Here is a 12,252-nt window from a genome sequence, read left to right on the forward strand (position 1 = left end):
TCTTTCTCTCCTGCATACAACTTTGGTGATAACCAAGATACCTGCAAAATCTAAGGAAGAGGAAGCTGATTTAATTTTAGCTCGTGTTCTCAATGTCTTGCCATTTGCTTCTGGCAATTAGCAAATCATTCAGCTGAGCTCTGAATAATTAGTTTTTTTCCCTGTCTGTTTTGCAGTTCAATATTAGAGAGATTACAAATGGAAATCAGATCCAGCCAGGCTTCCATATTAAGTAGAAATAGGCAAAATGTTAAATGTTCATTCATCAAAAAAGGCCATTTCTGACTGACTCATACTCTTGGCAGTTTGTGCAAAAAAACCTGAGACGCCCTCCCCTCCACCCCAAAAGAAGGAATGTTTATTTGGTTTAATGGTTCGCTTTGAAAATTGAGCTAAGAGGAATAATGAGAGGTTTAAAACATGCATAAGTGACTTCTTTTGATGGAAAAGAGAGGGCCAAGAAGTGGAGGGAAGTTTGTTTCTATGAAAAAACAGCTGAAGTATCGCCTTGCTGGGAGCCAGGGAGAGTTATTGATGCCATTAACCTGCCCCTGCGAAGGTGACAGAGCCAAGGGACACTGTGATTTCTCGTCCAGGGAGGACGAGGGCACCAGCACCCCAGCACAGCAGGGCAAGTGCATTCAGTCAAACAGATGCAGATAGCTCTCCCCTGGGTAACTCAGCCTGCAGGGACCAGCATGGTACCGCTCCAAAGTCCAGGCACTGGAATTATGCATACATTAATCTTTTCCACCTTTATAACCAGTTTATCACCACATTTACCCACCTCTCTTGTTCTTGTCCCTGTGGCACTGGGCACTGAAGAGCAGTGTTGCCTTTTCCAGTGCCCTCAGGTTCCCTGCAGAGGTGTTTGGCGGGGAGGATGACCTGAGCCCCTCCAGTCGTCGCTCGGCATCATGACTAGGAGAAGAGATGCTGCATCAACACCAGCGAGTGGTACCTGGTGGCTGCCCAGGTGGCCACCACTCTTGCTTTCGGCGTGTGGCACTGTAGGATTGCTCCCTCTGTGCTGGGTGTGCACAAAGCAGTCCTGGCTGAATGCTGATGAGGCTTTAACGTGCCTGTGGGTGTTGTTGGCTGTTAACAAAGCAGCTGGGGAAATATTCTTGAACAGGCCAGACTGGGAAAACGCTCATGGGTTCAAAGGCTGAGTGGTGGACGGGAGCTTATCTGGGCAGCTTCTGTTTCTTTGGTTTTTAAAGCACTTTATTGAGCACTCCACAGCAAGGGGACTACATTGTGATTTTGTAAACGAGCATCACATGTTGAAACCTTTCTTTTCCTTCCTATTTTTTTAATATATTTTTCTACGAACAAAGGACCCCTATTACACAAACCTGAAATAGTTACAGGAGCTATCCCAGTAATACAGTTGATGCTACAGAGCAGTCCAAGTGCATCACAAACAGCTGGTATTTAACAGTCTGTCTTGAGGCTGATCAGTTTGAACAAGCCTGACAGCAAAATTGATGCCTTGTTAACTCAGGCGCAACTGCTGTATTTACTGTTTATCAAATGCATGCGTGAGATGAAGAGCTCTGTTTACGAGAGGGCTGTGATGCAGGATGCAGGCTGAAGATCCTGGACCAGGGTGCCAACATTAAATAATAAATTCTCTCAATGCAACATGATGAAAATATCACAAAAATTCATGCTGTGTTTCCAAAGGTGGGCTGGTGGAAATACCCCGAGAGCAAAGGGGTCGCCTGTGCTGGCCGTGGTGTGTTCAGCCTGTCTTTCCAAGGATTATAGTCCCAGTTTTGCCTGGCACTCTCTGAGGATAAACTAAAGGAGAGCTGATATAACCCAGTGTGTATATAATAACCAGCAGCTCAATAAATGTCTCTTTTATTTAAGGTGGTGACTGTGCTCGGGAACTAACTGTTGGATTAAGTTTAGTAAATCGGTGTGCTGCACTGATATATTTTTGAGGATACCAACTGCACTGTAAACAGGCATTTTATTGTGCTGTCATCGTTTGGAGTTTTTATGAGCTTTTCAAGAGATTTTTCTTTTGTGAGTGGTTAGAGGTTCTGGCTACCTGTGATAAAGCAGAGAGAAAATGTTGATTATTTTTAATACAGTGTGAAAGAGTTTTACAAGATGCAAAGGGATGCAAGAGGAGCATTCCTTAATCACCCCAAATTTTCTTCCATCGGCAGAAACTTCACCAATTTTTGCTCTTAAAATGCAGATCCTGGGTGGCTCAGTTGGTTTTGGAGGGGGAAAGAATCCCCTTGCCCATACTTGAGATGCAGGAAGCTGTGGTGCCTGCGGGGCAGCTGTGGGCAGCGAGGTGCCGTGCTTTGCAGAGGGCGAGCAGGGAGAGCAGCGGTCTCCACAGAGAGTTTGGGGATTTGGTTTCATGGTCAGTACTTTGCAGACAGTTACACCTATATGCTGCATTTTTTATGTTAATTTATAGAAGTGGTAGGGCAGGAAGGGCAGAGCCTCAGTGATGCTGAGCCCAGGTCACTGGTGGTACCCAGACCCCCAGCTCCAGAGCTGTGTGACAAAGCAAGAGGGTCTGTCACCGCCTGCTGGCCTGCAATGCCATGTTGCAGTTGCTGATGAATGAACAAACAAATGCTGGTGCTCCGCAGGTGCCAGTTTATTGCCCCTGCCTTTTTTTAAAGTGACATTTCTCTTTCAACTAATGAGAGCCTAGGCTCTTAGAAAAAAGCACGTTTTCCAACAGCATCCAGACCATTTGTTTCATTTTTATCTGCATTCAGTCACTTTTCTTGGTGCCCTTGATTAGAGCTAGGGGTTTCGCTCTGTCAAATACTTCACCACTGAGAAAAGGTTATTTTGGTTGTCTTGAAGCATCTGGTCTGCATCAGGGATGGTTTGCAGCTTGGAACTTTCTGAGGACGTGGGAGAGGCAACCGGGACCCTTGCTGTCCTACTTCTGATCTGTCCCTGCAACTGTAGGGGGGGGAATGAGGATGCTCGGTGGCATGCAGGGTGCAGGCTGGCGGTAGGCAGGACCCGGTGCTTCATAAATGTCCGTGCAGAATAAATCAGTGTGTCAAGGGAGAGAGGAGCTTGAGTTGGCCTCGAAATACAGCAGCAGTCTTCAAAAATGAGAAAGTAAGCAAATCATGCGTTATGTTGTACTGGTCTCTATGGTAGATGTTGATTCCCTGGGAGGAAATGGAAGCTCTGAGAGCTGTGCCGCAGAACGAGCCTGTTACAAACAGGGGGTGTTTGATCCTCCCCACCCTGACAAAGTGCCCATGCTGGTTTTATCAGCTGCACAAGCCAACATAGGAATATTGCTGTTAGCAGGCGTTATCGCCAAACCAGACCCCAGTGTGTGTACATGGCCCTTGGGCTCCTCATACCTTACGCCCCTGCGCACAGCCTGCGGCCGTTGTGGGGGGGAGCGGGGTGTGTGGTCCATGGGGTCCGGTGGGGTCACTCGTAGGAGCCTCCAAGGAGGTGTGAGCTATTGTTGCGGGAGTTTTCCCTTTTCCAAACCCAGGAAAATCCACACCAAACACCTTTCCATGATGAGTGTGAGATGGTGACAGAGGTAAGGGGCTCTGCCAGGAGAGGTGGGGATGGATCCCTCAGGAGAAGACCAGCAGCCAAGACGGGGTCACTGGGGGCAGAGATCCCTTCGGCTGCTGCATCCATACCTTGGCTATGATTTGGTCTTTGGAGAGTCCCTTTAGCAAGTTTAGTACCTTCTTTGCATCATTTTTATGAGATTTATTACTGTTACAAGGAAAATGCAATTTTATTGCAGGTCATTGGCTACAGAAGAGACATTTTCCCACCACATCCCTAATTACGGCTCATGCCGAGTGCTATGGCAACCGCCTTTCTGCGCCACACTGCCAGGCAGGACATCTGCACTCGGGTATCGCAGGCTTTTTGGAGCAGGTCCAGGCTTTTTTTGGACCTGTTGCTCCCCAAAGTGTGCTGCCCACCTGTGAGATTCAGCATCATGATGAATCAATTAGGAGTTAGTATTCGGTGTTAGCCATCCTTTTTTTTTTCTTTTTTTTTTTTCCCTTTTCCCTTGCAATCAGAGCTGAAATAGCAACTTGACAGGGACTTCTTGCGCAGGGAGTGAACAGCTTTGAAGCAGGATGAGTAGAGGAGCGTGTTTTATCCTGAGCCTGCCAGATTTACTGTGCTTGTTTGTATTGAAGGTCAGCTCAGTTTACCTTGTAAAATTAGTGTTTTCCAGATTACTGGCTTGTAATGAGAAGCCTGCTGCCCTTGTGCTCTGGAGCAAAGCGCACAGGGCAGAGCACGCAGCTCTGGGTGCTTTCCAATGAACGTAGGTTTGAAAACTGGATCTGGACAGTGTCTAATTAATGAGAATGCAAATGAGTTATCAAGGTGAGGTGCCACAGAGAAAGCTATACGAAAATATTAATATTATAATATTAATATTCAGTGGGTCTGAATGCAGGTTTGCTGCACAGCCCTGCTGCTTCTCACCTGCTGTCTTGCTGAGCAGCATTAGCCACCGTGGCCATGTGGTGTGGAAAAGAAGTGGAACTGCCCCGTCTTGGTCACCATCTGCCTAAATCCAGGCGAAAGTGGTGCAGGGAGCAGGAGGGAGCTGCACCCTGGATTCAGGTGGGCAAGGCATCCTTGAGGACACCAGACTTCAGCCTTCAAACTGCTGAATGAAAACCTTGCTGATGGTAAGAGCAAATAGGAGGGAAGAGATCGTCTCCCAGAGTAACTCGAATCTGTCGTAATCCCAAATCACACACCATAGGTGACGATGCTCTTTGTAATACAAAATCTATATGTACAAAACTCATACAGAATCCTCCTTTTGCTTCTCTTTGTTTCTGGGTAATTCTTTATCCCTATTTTCCCTTCTCTGTGGTACCAGTGCTTTGGAGAAAAACATGATTCACTTGCTGGGCTTTCAAACCCCCCTGACTGTGCTCCCCAAGTGCTGGGTGATGGAGCACATGCCAAGGGAAGAATAAAATTATTAGTTTTGCTTTGAAGCTGGCAGCATTTGTCTCCCTTTCAGCAGCCTCGATGGGAGCTGTTCCCCATAGGTGTTTTAATCAAAATCACTGTGTTCCAGTGCTGGAAGTGCCCCAGTTACATCGTGATTCATATGGACTCTGCAAAACTGCGCCTGTTTCGTGGAACATGGATATGGGGAGAAATCTCTGTCTGGAGTGAATGGTGAACCCTGTATCAGCTCATGTGAGTGGGCTACTCCATCCGTTCCGGCAATTTAAATAGGTGGTAGTTTTAAATAGGTAGGGTAGCTGCAAAAAGCAGGGCTGGAAAAAAAAAAAACCCAAACCACCAACCTGCTGGGTTATTTAAGCCTCACTGCTCACTCTATTTACTGGTTGTACTGGGTCGCATGCAGGGCAGGCGTGCCTGCAGCAGTGTGTGCACCTTTGCATTATTCCTGCTGAAGCACACGGCAAAATACATTTCAAAGTCATTTCTTGCAGGAAGCGGGGATGTTTGGCAGGAGATAAAGACCGTCCTTTAAAGTAGGAGCCAGGTGGGCACTAGAGCCCTGCCTGCCAGCCTGCCATGGCTAAAGACATTAAAGCCAGACCTGACATGTGTTAGGATACGTTGCTGATGCCATTTGAAGCTGCAGCTGGATGCGCTCCTGGGTGTGCACGGCCTTGGCATATGGTTTGTGCTGTTTCTTCACACGTGGCACCTCAGGACCTGGAAGCCCTTTTTTACATCATATCACAAATGTTGTGGGTTTTGATTATTTTTTTATTATTATTTTTTTTTTTTTTAAGCAAGCAGGCAGGTGAAGGAGATCCTTGGGTAGGTCTCAGGTAGGGTTTAGCAGGGTTCTCCAGAAGAGGATGCTGATGGACTTGGAAAGCTGCTTAGTTCTTTAGAATTAAAGTTATTTAGCTCCTGGCTGGCATCTAGTATTCGGTATTTCCCTTGCCCTGCCTGGAATAATTTCTCTCACTCTGGGGTTTGTGTAAAAAATGTTTGAGTTCAGAAACTAATGATCGAGAATGACCATCTGTGACCCCTTAGTAGGCATCTGGATGTACATTTTCCACTTCTGAGGTGTTGAGATAACACAGTGCTGTTGCTGCTGGGACTGGAAGGCATAACATCAGATATAATAATACTTTCCAGCTGCACATGTTTTTTAGTCTTTCCTAAATGAAAACAAGTTTTGCAGGTGGCTAACGCTAGAGGATAATTTGTTTCCATGCTCGTTTGAAGCCTTGTAGCAAACCCGAAGCTGTGAATAGGAGATTGAAATAAAAGTAGGATGTGATTTCAGAAAAACCTCCATTTTCTGTGCTGGTGAAGCAACTAAGCTGTGTGGCTGCTGATGCAAACCTTTCATCTGCCCCAGCAAAAGGGTTATTATCTTCAGCTGAAGCCAACCAGGTGTTGAGTGGCATTTAAGCAGCACATCCAGGCAGCTATTTGCATGAGAAATACCCTGTGAAGATGAGACTTTGATTTATTTGCAACTTCTGAATTCTCATTATGTTTTTGATTGTGCCACCTGTTGGGAGAGCCTGGGACACCTTTCCCTTGGCTGAGCTGGAACCCAAGAAGGGAATTTCATGCTCTGCTCCTCCACATTATTTTTTCCATTCCGAGATAACTTTTCTGCTCCTTTTTGTAGTTGAAGAGAAGCCTGGAGAAACACCTCAGGGAGGCAGGGAGATGCTGGGAAAGAGGGAGAGATGCTGGACACCAGATGGCTGTTTTGGTTGGAAGGGACCCCAGCAGGGTTCTAGTCCCTAGTAGTGGGACCATCACCAGCACTGGACCAGGACAGCTCTGGCTTTGTCATGCTGAGTCCTGAAGACCTCCTGGGTTGCTCTCTGGGTAACCCCCTCCAGCGCTGCGCTGTGCTGGGGGGTTGCTTCTTAACAGCTAAATAATCTTAATCACGGTGGGGTTTTCACAGCAATAGTTTTTTTCCTTCTGGAAAACCATGATTTGCTTAAAGTGTTGGGCTGATCTGGATCAATGTAGCTGGAGCTTCTGACCTGAGAGCTGGAGGTTACATGGGGGACCAGCAGCCCCGCACCAGAGATCTGGCTGTTGGGATGCTTGGCTGGAGCTCCTAATCCCTGGGCTGTTGGACACCCAGCTGCAGGTAGTTGCCACCCCACCATTCCCTGGGATAAAGTCTCAAAGATAGCAACATATTTCAGGAAAGGCAGGTGGAGAAGGGAAAATGCTTCTAAGTGCTTTGAACCGATGGAAAAGCAGGCAGAAAGTCAGTAGAGGGACGTCTTGGATAAAAACCCAACCACTGGATAATCTGCAACCAGGGACATGGCAAGGCAAAGATGTGACTTCCCAGGGATCCTCGTTAGCTCAGGTGCTCATCAGGCCATATTTTAACATTGGGTGGGGTTTTGGGGGGAGGAGTCTGTTTCTCTCTGGAGTATGCAGGAGGCAAGTGATTGCTCTGGGCAGCCTTTTGTCCTTGCTGGTCATGTGGCAAAAATTACTCTCCAGGCAAGTTCACTTAATTAAGCTCTCGCAGCACGGTTGTTGCTTTTTAAAATTCCATGTACGAGGGAGGGCTATCACACTTTGAGGACTTTGGTTTTTCTTTGAAATAGTGGGATGTGAACCAGCAGGGAAAACTCTTTCCCTATTGCCGGTATGTTTATCTGGTCAAATTATCCCAGTGTATTGAAGTGGTGGTGGTGGTGACCGCTAATTTGTGGCCAGATTAGTTTATGGTGTGGACTCTGATGTTTCAGAAGATGCTCTAGGTTGAAAGCAAAGCTCTTGTGGTTTGGCTCCTATTTCTGTTGGAGAAATTAGGTCCCAACTGGTAAATGGAGGATTTCCAAAGTAGATTTTTGCCTTGGAAAGTGATCTCAAAGGGTGCACGTCCCCAGCAAGGTTGGGGATGCAAGGTTATGCTGCTCCGTGTTACAGTTTCAGTGGCTGGAAAACAGGGGAAAAGGCCTGAAAGCAGAAAGTCTTGGATTTTCTTGCCTTTTTTCTACTTTGGAAGAAACACTCATTTTGGGAAAAAGATGAGGTAGATGTGGCCTCTACTATAGAGGAAAAATTGTATAACAGAAGTCCTTCTTCATTTAACGATTCACTTGAACATTTATTTTAATCTGCTTAGTTAGCTGGGTTATGGCTTCAGTAAGTTTTTTAATTAGTCACATTATTAGTGTAAGAATACTTGAAATTAAAAGCTAATTCACAGCCAAGTGTTCTGGTAGCTGGAAGATTTTTCTTTTCCCCTGAATAAATGAGAACAACTTGTTGCGATTTTTCTTTTTAGTTTATTGTGGCTTACAGAAATGTTGAATATTTGGCAGCTGAAAAAAAAATTTGTAACTAATACTCACCTAAATGTTTGCACGTCAAAGGGCTTTGTGATATGTGACCGCTCCAAAAATATCCTCCGAAGGGCAGCACTGGGAGGCAGGGTTCGGGACAGTGAGCGTGCTCGTGGGGAGCCACCGCCTCCTGTTTCATGATGCTTGAGACGCAGATCCTGAATATATATACATATATTTGCATCATAAAAAATCCTACTGGTATAACCCATGGGGCAGTTAGTTACTAAAGCATTAAACTATCAGAGCAGCTTGTAAATTGTTTTCTAGCTGGGTATTGCACATCCCTTGCGGTGCCTGTTCAGCTGTGCGGTGCCCACGTTGGGCAGCAAAACCCCCTGTAACACCGATGGGGACACGGCTGCGTGTCAGCGATGTTCCCGACGGGCATACTCCTGTGGGGTGGAAACATCCAGGGAAATGCCATGGGTTGCACTCAAGCACCCATTGATATCTCCTTATAAATTTTCATCTGAACATTATCATGTTTTTTTATCAAGTCAGCTTATGACTTCAGTAATTTCTTTAATTAGGCTTATTCTTAATGCAAGATGGCTTAAAATTAAAAGCAGCTTCTCAGCCAAGTTAATATTCCAGCACAATTAAGTTAGATAATATGACAGCAGGATGCGAGGAAATGAAAGACCATTTTTGGCAGCACCAGATCAGTTATTACAATGCAAAACCATGTGGAATACAATAATAGTTGTTGGGTTTTTTTTCTCAGAAACATGCTCTAGCTGCAAACCCATAACTACTCGAGTAGGTGCTTATAAACAGTAACTGGCTTCTGAAAAGTATTATTTAAGGACTTTCTGGGTGATGCTGATGTAAAAACTACTCCTGTGCACGTGCCTGGGGGTACCGGTTGACTTGGCAGGCTCTGAGCTGGCAAGAACTTTGATGAAAGACCCACCATGGTCCTCGAGCCGGCATGGGGCTGTGTCGGTGTCGGAGATGGATCTTCTGGGTTTCTTCCCCCACGTGAATTACCTCTGCCTGTGAATTGCTGAGGCTCTGTGTGAGCATCAGGCGCTGCCAAAGCGCTGTGGACTATTCAGCCAAGAGCCAGCTCTTTCAGGTAGCATTTCAGAGCTGCATATTCGGTGGATTTGGGCATGAGAATGCCAGGTCAGGGAATCTGAGCTCACAGCACCCCCAGGGGGGTTTGTAAGATTCAGTGAAGTTATTCCAAGGTTTGAGAAAGATGGTAAATCCCCAAGGAATTAAGACAAAGTGGTGCAAAAGCTCATTTTGCAGAGAGATGCATGTGGCAGCCGCACCTCCAGCGGAAACTTGTGCCAGTGTGTTTGCTGCCACCCCGTCTATCCTGCACCACAAAGGTGTCTGAGATGATAGATAACTTTTTTGTACCATGATATTCCTCAGTTACCCAAAAGGGGGGTTGATTCAGTAACACGTGCTTTCACAGCGTGAGACAGGTCGGGTGGCACTTTTCTGCCAGCCAGCATCACCTGGCAGCCAGCATCTCATGGGATTGAGGTGGTTGTGTTTGCCTCCACTGCCCAGCAGGTCCCACAGCTCAGGGGTGGTGGCGAGGAGGTCCCCAGTACCGTCACCTGGGGCTCTGGTTTTGGGGAGAATCCAGACACGGGTGGCACTGTGAATGTGGGGAATTTCCTCCCCAGATATCACCACTGCACACACGCATTTCTGCTTAGCTGGAATGCACCTGGCTGAGGCCTAAGGGATGAAATGCGGCTAGTGAGAGGCCAGCAGGGTCCTTGAGCTGCGGGAGCTTGCATCTTCTCAGGCAGAACCTAAAGAGAAAGAAACAAAATCTCCTATGTTAGTCTCTCTGCTAAAGCAGAGCTCTCTTGATGAAGCTGTTTGGGTGGGGAACGGGGCCCGTGTCCCATCCCGCTGTCATGCACAGCCCTGGGAGGCTGCTCCGCTCATGCAGGGTCGGAGCTGCTGCAGAAGATGGCAGAAGGTTTCAGCAGGGGTAAGACTCTCCTGGGTGCTTCAGCTTGCTCCAAAGGCACCACGTTTTGTGTCGTGAATCCTCAACAACAGGGTTCAAGGGTTCAAGCAATCCCAAATTAATGTTTTCCCACCACGCGCCATCCCTTCAGAAGGATGTGTTATCCCAGGAGAGGGCCAGCAGCGAGTGGAAGCTTCAGGTTATGGATACAAGGAGGAGCCCAGGTCCTGTGGGCTGGGAGCAGATCCGTCGGTCAGGGCATGGGCAAGTGGTCAGGAGGATTTCGGGGTCCAGGGCAGGGCTGTGGGAGGATTCCACAGTGGTATTGATGGATGGAAGTGGTATTGAAAATATCTTTTTCCCTGATCCGTTTATGGTGACAGGTCAGACAAAGCAGGGATGAGTTTAGTTAAAGAAATAGCTTTCCAGGACATAAATGGATTGATAAAATATAATTCTATTAAGAGATCATTCCAGTGCTCAAATGGCACTAATAATTGTGTGGGAATCTGAGGCACAAAGAGATTAGCAGCAATCTTTATTTCCCAAGCAGGCTGTCTGTTGAGATGTTGCTACATAAACTAAATGTTCATGTATTAAGAAGTAATTGTGCAGCTTTGTCCGGAGGGAGTCCTGGGTGGAAACTGCACACAGCACTGCGAATGCTTCACAGGGACAGAATCAGGAGAATCGATCCATCTAGAAAAACAAATTTTGCAAATTTTTATTTTTTTCTTTTGCAAAAAGAAATTTTGCAAATGTTTATTCTGAGCAAATGGGAACAAACGTGGTCCAATGAAGCACTGAGTGCCTCACCAGGTTGTTGCCAGGGTGGATATTTGGGAAGAAGGCAGACGAGTTGCTGTGCTGGGTCCCCCATGGGCACAGGTCCACCACTGGGGGGGATGCACAAGTACCTCTTTTCCCCTCGGGAGTATCCAAAATAATGTGTGAACCCATCCCAGCCACGCAGATGCTGAAGATGCAGAGGGTGTGGCTGCCCGGAGTGGCACCAGCTATTGCCTTCTCCTTAGGCTGTCCCCACCAGTGGCTGGGGGATGCCGAGGGGCAGGTGATGTTGCAGGTGGGTGTCTGTGGTTAAGCCTGTGGAAATCCGAACTGCAGCTTTCATCTGTCCTTTACATTAAAATCGTCTTTCTCTTTCTTTTTTTTTTCCTGCTTCCTCCCCTGCCTCGTCCTCCCCCTCTTCCAGCAACGTGGACACGAAGGAGCTGTGCGGTGAGTGCAGCCCCTCTCTTGGGGCCGTCAGTACGTGCTCGTGTGCTTTCAAAGGCTGCATGAAACCCGCTACCAAGCTGGCGGTGCCGTGGTGGCCGTGGAGCTGGGGGGTCTCGTCACTTCTGCCGCTTTGCCTCTTATTCCACAGGAAAACTGGCAAAACTTTGCTTCTTTATTCTTGCAACACAAATGGGGTCAGAGCTGAGCAGAGCACCTGGCTCCCGTTCAATAAGAAGCCGGAGTTTAATTTCTGGCGGTGTCGTGGCTTCCAGCTCCACTTTGAAGTTCAATAAATCAGTATCCCTCGGCAGCACCCGTAACGTGTTTCTCCGTAGGCAAACCTTCGTGTTTCCCAGCAGGCTGCCTAAGGTGTACACCCCCTCTGCTGCACCTCCCGCGGCTTGCAGAAATTAAAGGCTGAAAAGAAAAATCTCTGATAATGTTTTGTTCCACGCCTTAACCAGAAAGGGAATATTACCTGCCAAGATTTCTGAAGGGCTTTGCCTTGGGGGGAGGTGACTCATGCACCGGGCTCCCGCTACTCCCTCGGGTGTGTGTTTCCATGGACACTTGGTATTGGGAAATGTTTCCTGCGCTCCAGCTTTTTGGGGGGAGATGGGGACACAGGTTTGTGGCCGTGCAGAGGGCTCATCTGTCTCTTTTCCTCCCCTCCCGTGCCAGGATGCAGAAGGGACATATAAAACCACCTCAGCAGGTCTTCAC

At 47.3% G+C, this 12,252-nt stretch overlaps 1 protein-coding gene across 5 annotated transcripts in view; it reads left to right on the forward strand.

Moving 5' to 3' along the window:
* NECAB2 (N-terminal EF-hand calcium binding protein 2) overlaps positions 1-12,252 on the forward strand; it is an 88,057-nt gene that overhangs the window by 53,288 nt on the left and 22,517 nt on the right. The window contains exon 4 of one of the 5 annotated variants that reach the window (XM_055818966.1): positions 11,504-11,529. The exons of the other annotated variants lie outside the window; for them this stretch is intronic. Coding sequence (XP_055674941.1) covers positions 11,504-11,529 — 26 coding nt within the window. The remainder of the gene's footprint in view (positions 1-11,503; positions 11,530-12,252) is intronic. 5 annotated transcript variants of the gene reach the window in all.

The sequence above is a fragment of the Falco peregrinus genome, chromosome 14, assembly GCF_023634155.1.
Source record: "Falco peregrinus isolate bFalPer1 chromosome 14, bFalPer1.pri, whole genome shotgun sequence".
NCBI lineage: Eukaryota > Metazoa > Chordata > Aves > Falconiformes > Falconidae > Falco > Falco peregrinus.